This window comes from Spermophilus citellus, assembly GCF_964194105.1.
Source record: "Spermophilus citellus genome assembly, chromosome: 13".
Lineage (NCBI taxonomy): Eukaryota > Metazoa > Chordata > Mammalia > Rodentia > Sciuridae > Spermophilus > Spermophilus citellus.
This window is the reverse complement of record NC_138193.1, coordinates 60,592,175-60,611,352: the sequence shown is the minus strand read 5'-3', so window position 1 is coordinate 60,611,352 and position 19,178 is coordinate 60,592,175. Positions and strand designations below refer to the sequence as shown.

Here is a 19,178-nt window from a genome sequence, read left to right as displayed (position 1 = left end):
TTCTGAGTGAGTTTTTTTTTTTTTTCACGTTTAACCTTTTACCATTCCCTTGACTCAGGTGTGCACACTCCCCACCCTGAGACGTGTGCTCTGTGTAGCTTCCTTCTTTGGAAGGGTGTGCTGGCTTGGACAGCAGACAGCAGTGAGATAGGGCCCTCAGCACCCTTGAAAGGCTTCTTGGAAGCTAAGGAAATGCACCTTGGTTGATATTATCTAATCTGATGAGACTGAAAGGAGAGGGTAGCTCTAGAGTGATTAGGAGGTTAGCCTAAGGTCAGACCTGAATTTGAGTCCACAAAGACCTCTATTTCCTTATCTTGCAACAAGGGTTTTGCAAGGATTAAATGAGATAATTCAGAAAAGTACTTAGCAGGGTGTATTATCTCTGTGCAGTCTATAATCACCAATTAGTAAATATGGGTTATTTCTCTTAGGTTTTAGTCTTTGAGAAATCAGTGCCAAATAAGATTTTTTTCTTTCTTTCTTTTTTCTTTTTTTTTTTTTTGGGGGGGGTGGTGGTACTGGAAGGTTGAACCCAGGGGTGCTTTACTACTTAGCTACACCCTTTGTCTTTTTTATTTTGCAACAGTGTCTCCCTAAATTTGCAATCCTCCTGCCTCAGCCTCCTCAGGTGCTGGAATTACAGGCATATGCCATTGCACCTGGCAAGAAAGAAGTTTTTTAAATATAGAAGAAATTGACTTTTTTCTTTTCTTTTCCTTTCTTTTTCTATCATGATAACAAATTTCACTTTAATTTCTAAAGCTCTTATGAGGATTATTTGACCTAAGTTCAATGTCATGTGTAATTTCAAATATCTAGTAAGTGCTCAATAAATGTTAGCTTTTAGTATTTCTATTTTTCTCACTATCTAAACAAGAGATGGAAAATTTGGCTTATTTTTCTATAGTGCATTTCACTTTTCCTGGATTTCAAAGGTATTTTCAGAAATGATAGAACTTTTTTTCATGTTAGTAAAACAAAAACACTTTGCCATTAATGCCTGCTGCAGAAATATTATGTAGAATCCAGAGGGCAAGTTATTATGAATTAACCTTTTTTTTGTGTGTGGGGAAATAAGAACCTGCATAGTAGTCCCCTTTATCTGTGGCTCTGCTTTCTACAGTTTCAGTTACCCGAGGTCATCTATGATCCAAAAATATTAAGTGGAAAGTTCCAGAAAGAAATAATACATTGTTTTTCATCATTTTAAAGTAAATTTTATTACAATATGTTGTCATAATTGTTCTCTTTTATGATTAGTCATTGTTGTTGATCTTTCACTGTGCCTAATATATAAATTAAACTTTATCATAAGGATGCACATTCAGGAAAAGGCATTGCATATGTAGTGTCTGGCACTGTTCTTAGTTTCTAGCATCCAGTAGAGATCTTGGAAGGTGTCCCCTGAGGGTACAAGGGGACAACTATACTAGTAAAAGTTGCTTTGTACTGTGTCCCCATCCACCAGTAGGCAGCCAGCTCTGTGCAATGGGATGATCCAGGTAACACTGCCATTTTACTCTGAAGTACACTTACAGAGCTCTAGCTCACTCCAGGGTTTTAAGACAAGGAAAGAGAAACAAAAGGAAAGGAAGGAAGAGGAGAGAAGTGTGCAGTGATGGATAGGAAAGTGGGTGTGGGTATTTTAGGATTGTTGGGCCCCTAGGAATGGGAATGGGATGGCAGGAGTAGCAGTACTTGTCTTAAGGCTCTGGGTGAGGGCTTCAGATTGTCTCCCTGCTCAAAGAAATCTCCCATTAGCCAAAAAAACACAAGTACTCACTTTCACTGAGCCAAGTTGCTGCTGCCAGGTGAAGTGTCAAACATCTCTTAAGCAGCTTGTTTTATTTAACATGCCCAACAACTCTTAGGTGTCGGTGTCAGTACTCTGACTGTGTTCACTCTTTCCAGAGGGATAGAAGAGAGACCTAGAGAGGTTGAACAACTCTCCCAGGGTCTCGCAGTTATTAAGTGGTACAGATGGGATTTACATAAACCCAGACAATCTGAGTCCAGGGACTACACTATCTTCTTACAATACCTCCAAGGTGGAGACAAGAAGTGAGGAATCTTACAAGGTGAAGAGATACTGGGGAGCAAGGCCTGTGGCACTAACAGAAAGAATTCTGATTCAACCTGGCTTTTTCTGCTGTGCCAGTTAGTCTGAGAAACATCACTGATGCCACCTATTTAAAATATGAGGCTCAAGTAGCCTTGTGTCAATTCTTGTCCAGCAAGTGCATATACAGTCTTCACTGCACAGAGTAGCCAGAGACCACCCCTGTTTACCTCTTCAGCGAGGCAGACATGTGCTCCCAACACACCCAGCTTTATTTGCTCGGAGAAGAAGCTTCTCTACAATCTTGCGGAGAGTCACAGTGAGCTCCTAGACTGGCAGCATAGCATGCACAGATCCCCGAGCGCGTAAGAAATGCAGAATCCCAGGCTCTTGGCTGCTAAATCTGAACCTGCAGTTTAACAAAATCCCAGGTGCTTCGTATGCACATGAAAGTGAATAGCGCTGCTCTAGAAGGTTAGCCTTATCTTTACTCTGCCCACCAAACTGAAGCCACCGGTTTGCAAAGTATGCTTATTGAAAGGCAAGCACTTGTCCCTAATTAATCGAGTGGCTGGTGTGAGTGGCACTACAAATCCACAAAAGAACTGGAATCTCCTTAATCAAAGGAAAGCGCATTAGGTACAATAATAGATGCATGCCAGTGATTCTGCAACCTCTGCTTGGGTTTTTAGGTGGCTTTGTAATCAGAGGGTAGCGAAGCTTTGTTATTATTATTATTTTCATTCCAACTTCATTCTTTCATTCCAATTTCATTTCTTACCTATTTTACTTCTAACTGTACTTAATATATCTTTATTCTCCCAAACACTCAGTAATTCACATTTCAAAGCCTCGCCTCATTTTACTTCGTTTGCAAAGAAATCTCCATGGACAGAATAGCATTTCTTTCTCCTCCCTTGACACTTGGCGTTTCCTGTCCTCCAGATTCTGCCTTACTTCACATCATTTTCCTTGCTGAGTCCTGTTCCCCCTTCAAATGTCCAGTGGCCCTACCTGCAACCCTGTCTTCCCTTATACTTCCTTACCAATGAGAACAGAATAAAAGGGCATCAGTGAGGGAGGAAGAGGAGAGTGTCCCCATGAGTGTCTTGAGACAAGGTTCCCAGGAAGCCAAGGAGAGTCAGAAGGTGGACGGGTTGCATTACATTTAGCCAATGCCTCACGGTCATTGCTATGAAGGCTGTAGGCCCTCTAGCCACACAGAGCAGCAAAGATAGGGTACTCATGTGGAAAGAGTTTCTATAGAGTACAGACACAGCATGCTGGTTTATCTGGTGTCATTCAAGAATGATGTGGTCCAGATGAACAGAATCCTACTTTTAAAAATATTACAATTTTAAGGGTATTTTGAGGAAAATATTTCCAGGCTGTACATATTCTCTATTATACTGATTATAATAAATATTTTAAATGTAATTTGAAGTCAGTAGACATGTGAGTTATGTGTTAGATATTTTCACATATGTGCTATGTGTTATATATTTTAAAGAGGGTCTGCACAGCCTTTTAAGCATTTATGGGGTTGTTTTTCACTATGTTAAAGGTCCCTAGTATGTAATGCCTCTTAGGTTCTAATTTTTTTTTTATTTTTATGTTTTGCTTCTGTATATTATTATTATTATTATTATTTTTTACAAAGCTCTCAGTGTACAGACCACAAGGCCAGAAATCAGATGAGCAAACATTTGAGAACTGCAAACGAAATAAATGTAACTCTCTTTGATTGAGCATCTTTGGTCATTGATCTATAGAAAGTGTACGGGTTTTACCAGAAAAAAATCTATGGTTCTATCTTTCAATGTGGTGGTTCAAAAATCTCTAATACTGGGATCTTTCTTAGCCTACTCCCTGAAATACTCATTGAATTGGTCTCCAGTGTCATGTAGGCACCAGGATTTATAAAAGGTACAACATGTCAGGCGCAGTGGCCCACGTCTGCAATCCCAGCAGTCAGGAGGTGAAGGAAGGAGGATCATGAGTTCAAAGCCAGCCTCCGCAAAAGCAAGGTGCTGAGCAACTCAGTGAGACCCTGTCTCTAAATAAAGTACAAAATAGGGCTGGGGATGTGGCTCAGTGATCAAGTGGCCCTGAGTTCAATCACCAGTACCCAAATAAAAATAAAAATAAAAAAAAAAGCTACAACATGATTCTACATGTAGCTAAAGTTGAGAACCATTATTGCTAATCTGGATTTCAGAAACTTTTTAAAAAATCCCATTTTTCAAGCATTCACCTGGTAATTGAGTTGTTGAAAAAGTGAACTCTGAGATAAATAAGAACTATCCTATCTGTGTAAAAGTGTATGTATGTATACACATGCATGCCTAATAACAAACACACAAAGTACTATAGAAGTTTTAAAATAAGCAAACTTTTTTAAGGCATCATGCAAATATGTGTATGTGGTGTGTGTGTGTGTGTGTGTGTGTGTGTGTGTGTGTGTGTATGTTTGCCTGTCTATAAGGTCCCAAGTGTGACATCTGTTTTCTTTTTTCCTAAAAAAATCTATTTTCATGATTATATAGAACTTTATGCTCATTCATTAATATATGACTTATTGATATTTGGGGAGATTATTTTAAGTAATGGACTCGCATTACTAAAAGAACTTGACGAAACAGGCTAGGTGCTGGTTCTCAAAAGACTTTCTGAGCTGTTGATTCAAAATAAAACTTCATGACTTCGGCACTGTTTTACCTTTGCATTTCCAAGTGTATTTTCTTAGAAACAAAGTTGGGGGATTTCCATTTTGTTTTACTGTTAGTGCAATATGTAGATTTCAGTAATATTTTGCAGCATACTCACATCCTGAAGTTTCTAAGACTCTATTAAGAAGTTATGCTGTTTTTGCAGGGATTTTCCATGGTGTTTAGTTTAAAAAAAAAATGCTGAATGGATGAAAAAAAGAGTAAGATCTCTCTCTTTCTCTCTCTCTCTTTCTCTCTCTCTCTCCTCTCCTCCCCACCCCCATTCATCACTGCTGTTTGTCTTCTGTGTGTAGGCAACTAATTTACTATTGTTCCCCTGAGGGGAATTCAAGTCAAAAAGTCATATTCAATTATTAGAAAAAGGTATTTCTATCTTAAAAAATGAAGTACAGTCAGGTGTGATGGTACATGCCTATAAACCCAGCTACTCAGGAGGCTGAGGCAAGAGGATGGCAAACATTCTCAAATACAGAATGAAAAGGCTGGGGGGCAAGAGGCAGTGGTGTAGTTCAGTAATAGAGCATTCCTGGGTTCAATTTCTGGTAGCAGCCCACCCCACCAAAAAAGTTCATCTGATTTCTTAGTAAATGTCATGTCTGTCCAAAGTACCCTATTTGTATGAACACTTATATAGATAAATCTTAAGCAGACTATAAATGTGAATACTGACCCACTCTAATGCACAATGCTTACATTTTATAAATTTAGGGAGTCCCCTGTCTTCATTTAATTTCCTAAAGTGCACATTAAGATTTTGAAAAAAAATTCTGTTCCATAAAGATTTAGTAAATATTTTCATTCTGGGACTCAGTTATTATGTTGAATGCCTTCCAAATTTTTCACCCAGTTACGTTTTATACATTATTTGTGTTGACAGTGAAGAATCCTGAAGTGATAGAAGCTTAATCGAATGCACTATTTATACTGAGGAAGTTATTCCAAATTTATTTCAACAGGCTGGCAATCTCTGACATAAATACCCAAATTATGAATGACCTACATATACACACAAATATTCAACCTAGATCTCTGGCTTGTATTCTCGCTGTGTTACATCCATGGAATCATTAACTGTCATGACAATTTCTGTAAAAACCTTGGAGTGTTTAGAGACACCTGACCTCCCAAATCTAGGCAGGAGTAAAGTGGGGGGATGGCAAACTGGGGTGCGTGGTGGGGACAAGGAATGGGATGTCATGATCAGTTTGAAGAGACACTGGGCTCTTTTGTGAGAGTGGCATCTGTTAATTAAAAAATAAAATAAAACCAAACCAAACTCTCTTTCCCAACACAAGCTGTGTGTTTTTTAAAAAAATCTTGCTTATTTACTTTGCCTAAAATTCTGCCATTTAAAGACTCAGATTCATTTGCATTCACACGTCTGTTTTTTAAAAATGCCCCATGCTTCTGGGTAGTTGAAAAGAACATCAGTTATTCCTTCCTTATCTAAATTGGTCTTTTAGATGGCTTTCCATTGAAAGTTGGGCTTAGGTCAACAATCCTAAAAGGGTGGGCATTTTTTTGTTGTTGTTGGGAAGTGATGGGGGTTAATTCAGAGCAGGAGAAGAACAGGTCTAGGCGGGAGGGCAAGAGCCACCTCTAGGTAATTGTTGTATACCTGGAAACTCCAGGAAGGGGGTGCTGTGGAGAGAGACAGAAAAGGAGTGCTGCAAGCTATTACACATGTTCTCATATTTTCCTAAGCTGCATCTCTCTCTCTCTCTCTCTCCTCCCCCAACCCCAATTCATCACTCTGTTTGTCCTCTGTATGTAGGCAGCTCTATGCATTCTATGCACCGGAATATGAGAAGAAACTCAACTTCCTCTTTATTCCTGTTCTTTTTGACTCCTTACACTCAGGGCTCAGATGTCATCTGGAACTTCATTTACTTACTGAATTACTTTGCCTTTGCCAGGCTGGCTTTGGGACCTAACGTCATTCATAACTTGCTTCTTCTATGTGAAAATGGGTTCTAAATGTCCTGGATACCTATTTACCAGTTGACATCAGGATGTAACGTGTATCTAACCAGGCACGGTGAGGCACATCTGCAATCCCACCAGCTCAGGAGTCTGAGGCAGGAGGATCTCCTGTTTGCCACAAGCTTCAGCAACTTACTGAGACTCTGTCTCAACATAAAAATTAGAAAGGACTGGGGATGTAGTTCAGTGGTAAAGGGACCCTGGGTTCCATAAATAAATAGAAATGATTCACTAAATAGTAAGAATATTTCTACAAGAAAATTTCTATCCAAAACAAAACAAACAACCAAACAAAACAGTCGTGTGTTAACATGTGTCTTAATTGGAGACAACCTGAATGGACTCAGTGAGTTTCTATTGTCCCTCATTCTTCAATCTTAGTTTAAAAATGGGGGATGTGTTAGTGAGCTTTCCATTGCTGTGACAAAAATACTTGACAAGGACAATTAAGAGGTAAAAATGACTTATTTTGGCTTATGATTTTAGATCTTTTGAGTCCATGGTCAGCCAGCTCCCAGGGAGAACAGCAGGTTGGCATGGCATGGCAGAGGGAAGCTGCTCAAGGCAGCCAGGAAGCAAACAGTGTGAGAGGATGGGGCTGGGGCCGTGGCTCAGTGGCAGAGCGCTTGCCTAGGACATGTGAGGCCCTGGGTTTGATTCTCAGCACCACATAAAAATAAGTACAGTAAAGGCCCATTGACAACTAAAAAAAAAAAAAAAAAAAAAAAGAGGAAGGGGCCAGGGTCATATGTAGATGCCGGCCATGCCCCCCAGTGACCTACTTCCTCCAGCCATGCCCCACCTACCCCCTAGTTACCTCTCATTCCATCCATATTATTAACCCACCAGCTGGATTATCCTGATGACGTCAGAGCCCTCAGGATCCAGTCCTCTGACTTCTGACCGCTCCTGCATTGCCTAACACTTAACTTTTGGGGAGACATTGCAGATCTAAACTGTAACAGAGGATGTTAGGTTGAACTAGAAAGAGACACGGAGGAGTGAGGCTTTATTTGATCAAATTTAGGTACTGTTAGGGCGAGCAAGGGAGAGGACACCCATAGCTCCACAGAAATACGCTGATAGGTCCAGACTCTCGGCGCTGCAGGGACAGACACCCACAAGGCCCTGTGTGGTCTCGCCTCTCCTGTCTCCCCTGCCCCATCTTGTTCCACTTTCCCGGGTTCCAATTCTGTGGTTATTGTGCCACACAAGGCCTTGGTGCCAGCTGTTCCAGATGTCTGGAGCACTCTCCTCTGCCCTCTGTCCTAGGCTGCCCATCACATCTAGTGGACTTCCCCACCCCACCATCCCGCTTCCGATTTCTGCTCTTGACCACACCTGTCTCAGGTGACTCCCTTTATTTCACACATTTGCTCATTTCTATTTCTTTTGGATTAAGTGCTTCATTTTGCAGTTGTACATTAATTAATGCAATTATTTTGTTTAACGTTTGTGCGGTCTAATGGGAATACTTGATGGAAACAGACTCTTTCTGATGCTCTTCACCATTTGTGTCTCTAAGTGTTTTCAGAGTGTTCGGGACATAGTAAGAGTTCACTGCATTATTGTTAAATGGATGAATAAAAATGAGTGACTGTAAATGTACAAGATGGTTCTCTGTATGGGGCTCATGTTTATTTATTTATTTATTTATTTGGTGCCAGGGATTGAACTCAGGGGCACTTGGCCACTGAGCCACATCCCCAGCCCTATTTTGTATTTTATTTAGAGACAGGGTCTCCCTGAGTTGCTTAGTGCCTCGCTTTTGCTGAGGCTGGCTTTGAACTTGAGATCCTCCTGCCTCCACCTCCCAAGCCACTGGAATTACAGGCATGCGCCACTGTGTCCAGTGGGGCTTATTTTTAAATGCCACATTTTTCTCTTTAGAGAAGGCGAATAGTACACTGGCAGAAAGAAGGACTTTCTACAGACTCTGATTCTCCAATTCTTAGATTTCTGTATGTCAGAAGTCCACTAAAGACTGTGAGCTCATTCTACCGTGGTTAAGTATTATCAATTTCTTGTCCCCATTCAACAAACCCAAATTTAACCAGAAAGGGAAAGGTTCATGGCAAACCTCCATGGGGCACATGGAGCTATTTGTTATTATAAGTGCCACAAGATGGCATTCCAGATCTCCTCCCATACTAGTCTTAGGTCCATCTTTTCCATCAATGCTGTTGGTCTGTCTCTACCATAGGACATGTGTTGAGCTCCTTCTAGAACTTAGCCCTTTTACGGCAGGTGTCCACAGCTAACTCCTTATTTTTTTCCCCCCAAAAGAATCACCTCAAATTTTTCAGGAAAACTGTGGGTAACAAAATAAAGTAACATAAGAATGCGCTCTCCTTTTCTGTTTTTTTCTAATCAACGGGAAGTCACTTTGAACAAAGAAAATCAAGGAAAACGTCTGCACCTAAGGATGAGAAGATATTAAAAATTATTTTTTAAAAATGCACAGGAAAAGATAGAAAAGGGAGACCAAGGAGTTAACAGAATCTTAATGAAACTTTCAAGTCAATCATTGGATTTAGATAATTACATTTTTGTATATTAGCCTCAGATTTGGAAGTACATGAAATGCACTGTGTAACAAGACTTAAGGAATTGAAGTGTATTTTCATATATCTGACTAGCGCCTTCCTCATGTCACCTAGGATCCTATGACATTTCATTTGTGTCACAGTATCAGATACTGAAGTCCTCAGATAACCTGTTGCTGGAAAATTGCTGAGGCAGATGTGCAAGAATGCTATGGGAAAAACCAAGGAAGTCCAGAGTTTTGAGGGGTTTTATATTTATCACCAGATGTTTACAGTGTGGGTCTGGAGTTTGAGCTAAGGCCCAAATTATCTGCTTTAGGTAATTGAGGTTCTTTGCTGTGGTAAAACTGGGAGATGTGTCAAGGGGGGAAAATAAGTAATTCATTGGGAAAGATGCAGAAGAAAACAGCCTTAGCTTTATTTTGTAAAGCTGAGCTCAAAAGAAAATGCACAAACAGCAAAATATTTTAGGTAAATCATTTTAAGTGACAATTACAGGAAGTAGTGGTATATTTTTTGAAAGACTATTGTAAATGTTATAAATAATTCTGATACTTTAATTGTCAGGACTTTCTTTGTCCAAGATAGGCTTAAGTTTCCAAGGAAACATCCTAGCTCCAGTGAATGCATTTCTTTTATGTTTTCTGATAGTTATTTCTCGAATTTCATTGGTGAACCTTTTTCAAGAGTCTGATATATACACGTCTCAAAAAGAAATGTAACAGGTGGAAACTGAAATTATGGCTTTTCTCCACACAGCAAAAAAAAAAAAAATACAGTCATGCATTTATTCTTTCATTTAATAAGCAACGAACAAGTTGTAACCTTGACACCAGGGTAACAGTGGGGTTAGGGAACAGAGAAGTCCCTGCTTTCAGATCCTATGATCAAGTCAAGAATATATCTCGGAAGTCAATATTGTCTTAGTCAAGTACAATGCACAGAGGATGGAGAAATGTCAGGAGAAGAAAAATCACTCTGGAGTGTGTGTGTGTGTGTGTGTGTGTGTGTGTGTGTGTGTGTGTATGGGGGGGAGGTCACTAAATCAGCCAGAGTCCAGCTAATGTATCTTACAGGATATGGCAGTTGAGCGGAGCATTAAAGGTCACCAAGAAGTCTGCCATATTGTTGGGGAAGGAAGAGAAGTTTACCCCTGGGTGAGGGACTAGCACAAGAAAATGCCAGGAGATCTGGAGAACTCTGCATGGGGTGATGAGAACTTGGGGTAGGCTCAGGATCAGGTGAGAGGGGAATACCTAGACATATAGGGACTTGGCAACAGCTAGGTTGCAAACACACCCGGGAGAGAGATCATGAAAGGCCCTCCATGCCAGACTGCAAAGTGTGACCTTTATCCTGAAGGCAAAGGGGAGCCACGGAAGGATTTTAAGAGCCAGTGTGATATGAGCAGATATGTGCTTTGGAAAAATGATTCTGGCAGCCATAATACATTCTAAATGAAGACAAAAACCTCTCCTTAAGACCTCTGAAGTATTCTAGCTGGTTCCTGAGGAAGGGCTGTCTGTAAATCTTACCACTTATCCTCTTAACATAACATAGAAACATTATCCCACCTGACTTCTGGCTAACTAGACACCACCAGGAGCTGGAGAAGTGGGTTTGGGGAAATTTTTACATTTTTTCCCAAACCAATCCTGCATAGGCCTCTACAAAGGAAACCCAGCCTTTTCATATTGAGGAGAAATTTGTGCCAGCAGCCACTAGAAAGGCAGGAACATTCTACACACTACTTTAGGGGCAAGTGCCATATTTTCTCATTGTAGATATGCTATGGGAGAAAAGAGAAAAAGGCACCCTACTGTAGTGCTTTCTTTTTGTCAGCAATCACAATATGGGACAACATTCCTGTTTGCCTGAAAATAAGCCACCTGACAACCTGAGCTGTGCATTCACAAGCGTGCTTTTGAATCGACCACTTAGACCTCTTTCAATGTAAAGTAGAAGGTACTCAGTGTTGAAGGCTACAGTTATGGACGTTGTAAGAAACTCTCCATTCCGAAACACAGCAAGAGGGGGGAATGTCAAGGTCAAAGACAAGATAGAACCCAAAATTATGAAGCTTCCATACAAAGATGTCATAGAAAAGAGTCTTGACTCCATGGTGGCTTCCAGTTGGCTCCTAGCAAAACAAGAGGGTCCACAACCTTACATATTCATTTGCCCTGATGGTTGAAAGTTCATATCCCTAATGAGGAGCCTTGTCTCTCCAACAGAGGGCCCTGTGACAGACTCCCCACTTTATTTTTACCTGATGGCCCAATGATACCAAGAGTTCTGATCAGTTGTGATGTAAATCTTGGGCACTTTTTGGGGTTTTGTTCTTGCCTCACTCCCAGTAAGTTTTGGGGACTGGCAGCCCTGGGGCGGGGGAATTAGTAGGGATAGAAAAATGGGAGCAGAGCTTTGACCTGCCAGAGAGGAGCCCCTGCTGACACGGTCAGTCTGACCCATTGAATGGCCTGAATACGATAAATGCCGCTTTATCCCTCCTTGAAAGGCAGGAGATAGCACAGTCTAAATGCCCGGGCATGCTTAAATAGGCGACTCGGGATGTTTGAGTTGAGCGTGTTTGAAATCTGAGCTCTCTGACAGCCTGGGAGCTGCCACAGGTCACCTGCCTTGCTCCGTAGGGACAGGCCCAGGTCTCACAAGAAATTGTCCGTAGACGAATTGTAGTACAAATTCCTTTCTTTGTTGGTTGGCCTCTTTCACTAGACCATGGCCTATAAAATTTTGTAAAAACAATTCTTAAATATTATTTGAAAGGGCAAATGGCCCACGCTGAAAGGTTTGACAGTTTGACATATAGTGCCTGGTTTTGATAGCTCGGAAACTGCACAGTGTGGCCAAGATTCTCTCCCCCCCCCCACCCCTGTTAGAAGCCTGGTGTTTTTTAAATAGTGTCTTGTTGCTGTGCAGAGTTCCTTGGCTCCTCGCAATCTGACAGGCCATGAGTGTGCTTCAGTGATCCTAAATCCTTTTAGACTAATTTGTGACCGAGCAGAAAAATAGCTAGCACCTTGGAATCCAGCGTCCGAAAAGCATAGAACCAGGTACTGCCAATTAAAGAGCCTTTCGGATAATCATATCAAAGCAGATCACTCCAGCCTTCTGATAACACCAGAGCCAGTGCCTAGAGAGAGAAGAGCCCAGAGTTTTACTTCAGTGAGGGGAAAGAAAGGGATTTGAGTGGCCTGGTCTCATCAGAGCCCAGGAAGTCGCAGGGAGTGGATTTCTGCATTAGAATGTTACTTCTGTGCAAGTCAGTGTGCGCTCAGCGCCCCTCGGCTGCCTCTGCATAGCCAAAGGCCATTTCCAGGAGCCTCTGGCCCCGCAGTCACTGGCCTGCTAGTTAATTGCCACACGGACTTCATGACACATGGGCAGATAATATGACATTTTCGGTTTCTGTCACTAGCAAACGCCACAACGTCGCTTGCACTAGTTGCTAAGAAGCTGTCAGAAACCATTAGCAGTTGGCTAAAGTCGCCCTATGGCATTTCCTCATAGCATCAGCAAAACGAGCATAAATCACCCACTGGAGCCTACTGCTATCCTAATGAGGCTGTAAGCTTGTTTATGGACTAGCATCATTTTTATGATTATTTCCACCTTTTCAGTTTGCCTTCATTTGGCGGCAAGAGAAGTCAGCTCCAGGAATGAAGTCACTGCTGACATTTTACAAATGTGGTTCAGAGCTGCTGCCTGCTGCCGTGTGGTCGGCCGGCGGTTCTCCAAGTTTGTTTAGTGATCTTAAAAATAAAAAAAAAAAGGAAATAAATCCTCTGGAGACCGAATAGAGGTGACTGTATCAAATTGCAGAGTGAATGGAAATGCTAAAGGTACAATTGACCATTGAGACTCTCCTCTGAGGTCGAGACGTTCCGAGATCAATTTTCAATTTTCGAAAGTGGAAGAGGTTAAACAATTTATTAAAATCTATGAAAGTGTTTGCTTTTAGAATAGTCTGTTTTATTATGCTCTTCTCCTTCCCCATCGTCTCCGTTTCCCTGACTGTGTCGGAAAGGAGCAGGGTTTATTGTTCTAGGCTTTTCTGAACATGCACCAGTATTTACACTGGATTGAAAGCATTTGCTTCCAATGAAAATCTTGTCTTAGATTACAACCCAGCAGTGTAATTTCCCTCCCAGATGGGAGTAAAGTAGCTGTATTTGCCTAAAAACAGTAGGAAGAACAAACTGTGCATTAAGCCAAGGCTGTTTTTGGCTTGAGCTAATGATGTAATAGAAACCTTTTATTCGGGAGAGGTCACTGCCAGGGACTGAAGGGGGTGATCTGGCTCCTGCTTGAAAGGTTTCTCCATTGTATCTACATAAGTCTTCACTTAAAAAATTCTGTTCCTAATGCTTCTGCTTTCATACAGCAGAAATAAACAGGAAAGGTTCTGGTGAGTGTTACACATGGAATGCAGAAAACCTTCCTCCCCTAATGGAGTATATAATTCAGGTGCCCTCAAGGCACGCTTTCAGGAATTCTTTTGCCCGAGGTAATGGGAAGCTAAGGCTGCTTTAAGGCCTTGATTATCTATTGATGCACAAAGCTGGAAAAAAGTCATCTCCACTGGATTATAGTAGATATTTCCATAAATTATCAATGAATTCTCTTCTAGGCAGGCGCTTGGCATTGCTTGCTAAATTAATCTGAAGGGGTTTGAGATGGATAAAAAGGCTATTTTTTTTAAAGGTGGAAAACAATCACGAGAGGTGGGGAAAAACAGTATTGTTAAGTTAGAAGCTTTTCATTTTTAATCAATGATCAAGTCATATATTTCTTTTCCTTGGTTACCTTTTGCATATTGAAAGTGGATTAGCCCATTGAAAATTTAAATGCTGAGGGTTGTTTTCCTTTCTCATGTTTCTTTAATGAATTGTTATTTTATATGGTGAATTGCTTCTCTGTATAAAAAGCCTCTTTAAATACTGGACTTTCAAAGAATTTATTAGGCAAACCCAAGGGGACTTGTCATAAAACACTTGGTTATGCAAATAAAGACTTGGGTAGGCTGGAAGGGAGCATTGATTTAGGGATGAGGTTGTCTGGTCCAGAATGGACCCCAACAGCTCCACATCCAGCCACATGACCTTGAGCCAGTCACCAAACACAGGACTTTCTTCTCTGATGAAGTGATGGCTTTGGGTTGGGGGGTCCTCATGATCTCTTCCAGTAAGAGTCCAGACTGTGAATCTGTGGACCTTTAACAACATAGATCACTTAAAATACGGTGAAATTATGGATTGTAAACCAATAAAAGTTTAAATTCAGAAGTTGTGCAAAAGTTTGGCATTTGTGGCATATGCTACAATAATAGTAGAAATGTTGACATTAGTTCCTCACCCAACAAAGTTTTCCAACTTCAGCTCAGCTCAAGTCAAGGCAATTGAAAACACATAAAATAAAATAAAAAGTGGGTCACTTTTCTTTTTTTTCCTCAAGGGTGGGGATTGGGTTTCCTGAGGGAGCTATTACAAATAATTGAGTTTTAACATAACCACTGTAGGTTAGACTGGCATAACTGAAAATGAAATAGAGAATTCTTTTTGGATGTAGAATCTCAAGAAAAGAAATGGGAAATAGAGAAGTTCATGAAGCCATGTAAGTGAATCTGAAGCTAGTTCTTATGTCTAGTCACTGGGAAATCTGTCTTACCACAGTTACCAAGTTCTTTGGACTCTACGGATTCCCCTCCAATAACTTTTTTAACTAAAGGAATGTGCTCTGGGGTGTATTTGTTATCTCTTTTCTAAGCCTGGCTCCTGTAGCTCTTCTTTTCCGGACCCAGATCAACCAGTCCATTTCTAAAAGGCAGAGGCATCCATGGAGACCAGGGCCCTAGGTGGCTCACTGGAGGGGGATGTTTGACAGAAGCTTTGATACTTATTAATGTAGTGGGTTGAGTCCATTATTGTTTTCCCTTTTGACTTTGGTACCAAGACAAAAAAAAAAATAGCTACTTCCATTTGGATCTTGTGACTTATTTTCGACACTGATTATATGAATGGAACTTTTATATTTTTTCTTATTAAATGTGGCATTATAACAGGAATACTACTTTTTTTTAATTTTGTTGCATCACAGAGCCAAAATATATTCTATAAGAAACAGTTTAAATGCTATTAAAAAAATGGAAAAATAGGATCCAATATAGAAAACTAGATTACCAAAGTGACTTCAGGATGCAAAAAATTTAAATCTAGAAGACATTTTAGAAACTGCCTGGATTACTAATGTAATGTAACTCCAACTTAACTATTAATTTTGCATAACTTTATTTGATTTAAATAGTAGTTGTTTTCTAATTTTAAAACCATTTCAGGGGGTTTTCCCTTATAAAACCGGATGCTTTTCCCTAAGAAAAATTCTATTCTATTTGAAGCATTCCTATGTCAAAGTTCTTATATGATGGATTACCTACATTTCCCTGTCCTAGTTTAACCAGTCTTAAGATTGGTGGAAATAGTTGATATCTTAAATGCATCTTCTCACAAGTTGATGTCAATGACTGTATGTGGAATTTGAATACCCAGGCAGCAACAGTTCATGACTACCGCCATATTTAACTCCCTAGTAGAGTTAGACAGTCTCAACGAGTCTCAGCTATGCAGATTGGAATGATTACCATGGCAACAAAGCCACTAAAGAGATTGGCTATTTCCCTCCATTCCCTTTGACCTTTAGCACTGTTCTTTGGAAGAAGTTCTTTAGACCTGATTACTTTTGAGCCTAGGCCTTGTTCTTTCTCTTTTGTCTCAAAAAAAAAAAGAAAAGTACCAAAGAAACTATTAATCATTTAAATTGCTCTTTTGGTTTTGTTTATATCCAAAGGCATTCTATTTGAATAAAGCATGTCAAGGTAGCATCAGTCAAAATTTGATTCACTATGTTTGCAGGTGATGGCTTGGACAACAGTGTAGCTTCCCCCAGCACAGGTGACGATGATGACCCTGATAAGGACAAAAAGCGTCACAAAAAGCGTGGCATCTTTCCCAAAGTAGCCACAAATATCATGAGGGCGTGGCTGTTCCAGCATCTAACAGTAAGTGGATTCTAAATGACATATGTAAACTAAATATGGACAATGAACCAGTTTTGATAGAAAAATAAATGATCCCTCTGGACTTGAAATATTTCTTAAATCACTGTGTTCGCACAGTTTTTGCAAAGTGTTAGCACTTGTTTCCTAGTTACGTACCCCACATGAGGAGTTTTCTTTGAAGTTCGCTATTGCAATTTTGTTAACCTTTGTAAGTTATAAGGTTTAGGAGTTCATGTGCACTTGTGATTTTAAGTGTGTGTGTTAATGATGTTGCTTTTCTAAAGTGTGACCCTGAAGTATTTAAAAGAAAGTTAGTCAAACCCTAGAGAGAATGACTTAATATCTTCAGTGAATGCTTTAGTGGACCTTTACAGTGAACAGTCCACAAAAATTTAAATCATGTTGCAATGGCAAGATGATCGAATAATTTGATGTTAAGTGGCTTGAGAGCACCAGCTTCCATTACAAAACACTCATGTGAGTCAGAGTTCCCAGTGAAAGTTGTCCCTGCATTTAGAACTGTAAAGGAAAACAGCAATATACAGTCAGCTCTTCCTGTGTAGTCCCTTGTGACTTTTCAAGCAGAGTAACAGTTTATATTGTCTGTGTGAGTATTGCTGTTTTCACTGCAGGAATTCTCCTGGAGATGTGAGAAACTGGAAATTTGGGGCTTTATACCACCAGGGGATTTATTTTGTTTGGGTATTGTTCTGAATGAATTTCATGTTCAAAATATTTATAATCATAATATTTTGGTGGATATTTTTGTAAGTGCATACGGATTTGATGACATCTGAGGAGGAAGACAAAAACAAAAATTTATGGATAAAATAACATTTTAAAAATCAGCAAAATTGTTGACCTGGGGATTTTCAATATAAGGGACAAGTGATGGATTTAGACAGGCTGTAGCCCAGCTGCATAGATGAATGAATGTTAAAAACTCAACTTTTTTATTCATGTCAGGAGCAAATCCTTTATGTTACTATTTTTAACCTACTTTGCTTTTCTTAAAGTCATTTCCCATCCCACCCATGACCCCTTAGATATTGAGGTTCATTCTGCATTGTTACAAACATGTCCAGAACCTGTTGACCTCACTCCCTTGCCTGCTTTCTAAGCCATGCTCCTCAGTGAGTTGTCTTGGGACAGGGAGGGAAACCTAGGGGAAGACTGAAGGCCACTTGGGTTCTGCTTCTCTGGATAGAAGTTGAGCCTCCAATAATTCTCAAGGTATAAATTAATCCTTATGTTCCAGCATTGGTGAATCAAATGAAAACTGAGAGCAGTATAAGTAAATAATAATAATAATAATAATAATAATAATAATAATAATAATAATAATTCTTTCATTCTCTTCTTCCCACCATGATTCCCAATAGTATCTTGACTATGCTGAGCATTTCTGAATGAACTTGAGGGCTTGGTGAATGCTGGAAGTTAGTCGAGGATTCAGATTGTTTTACCTGTTATAATTTTGGTATCATATTAAGTTCACCTAAAATCTGACTCAGGTACCATTACTCATCGGCCGCTTGTTGCATGTAGGAAGAAGGTATTCTCAGATCTGCCTCATGCAAGTTTCCTATTGAGGTTTACCAATCACTGTTGAATTTGGGGGAAGGAGGACTAGGGTGTCCAGGTCATGCCATGAAAAACAATAGTATGACATTTAGAGGAAAAGTGGCAATAGGTCAAAGGTACACATGCCAGAATACTATTTCCTCACTAGCTAACCTGCTCTTGAGTGAGGGGATCGAATCAGGATGAGCCTGAAGTCACAACCAGACTATTTCTATTTCTTAACTGAACAGGAAAAATGAATGGATTTCTTCAGCCCCATCTCAATCAGCAGGGGAGCTTTGGCTTTACTTGAAACTGAGATGCCCCTGAATAAAATATAATCAAATATTAGTTCAGACAGAATCAGGAGAGAGAGAGAGAGAGAGAGAGAGAGAGAGAGAGAGAGAGAGAGAGAGAGAAGCAAGTTATTTTATTCATCTGCCAGATTTTCCATTTTTCTAAGCTGTACCCTTTCGAAAAACCTTGCAGAGAGCTATGTTACTTTTTTTAAAAAAAAAACAAAAACAAAAATCCTTTCTAACATTGTGATTATACCTGCATTGCAATGCTTATGTGGACTATGCATTACTGGGGCAATCGTAAGAGAAATTATTCATGAGCTGCCTGATTTCTTGAGGCCTGGCTAATTGCCTTCAGTTTTAGAGTCTTTGCTGGCCTGTGTCACTGCCCTGGAAGAGGAAGTCCATTCCTCCATGTCTCTCTGGCTTTCTATGAGTGTTCATAGAAGTTGCCTTGTGGAGTCCATTGGGTATTTCAACCCTCCTTGCCCACACCAATGCCATCTGCTCAGACAGAAATATTGATAACAGTCTGAAAGAGATAATTGCTCTCAGAACATCATCTAAAAAACAAGGTAGAGATATGAAATATTCACACCATTCCTTCCCCCAAAGAGAAAAATTTCCTCCCTCCTCTTAATTGCAAGAGCAAATAAATTCCCATTTACAAAGAACACCCTCCCTTTTGTTTTGTTATTCTCCTTTAATGAATGCCTGATCTTCATTGATACATTTTTCATCAAAAGCTCCTTCCAAAACATTCTATGGAATAAAAAATACTATAGATATCAAAGAGGTTTTTCTTGTCATTGTTGTTGATTATCCAGATATAAGTACTGACATCTCATTCTAATCCATTAGTAACTTTATTTCAAGTTCTGAGAGACTTTCAGGGATACATGATTCATTAGGAAGACTGAA

The 19,178-nt window shown here is 40.0% G+C and overlaps 1 protein-coding gene across 4 annotated transcripts in view; it reads left to right on the top strand.

Moving 5' to 3' along the window:
- MEIS1 (Meis homeobox 1) overlaps positions 1–19,178 on the top strand; it is a 138,059-nt gene that overhangs the window by 59,246 nt on the left and 59,635 nt on the right. For all 4 annotated transcript variants that reach the window (XM_081264459.1, XM_081264458.1, XM_081264461.1 and 1 more), the window contains exon 8: positions 16,250–16,395. In XM_081264459.1, coding sequence (XP_081120585.1) covers positions 16,250–16,395 — 146 coding nt within the window. The remainder of the gene's footprint in view (positions 1–16,249; positions 16,396–19,178) is intronic.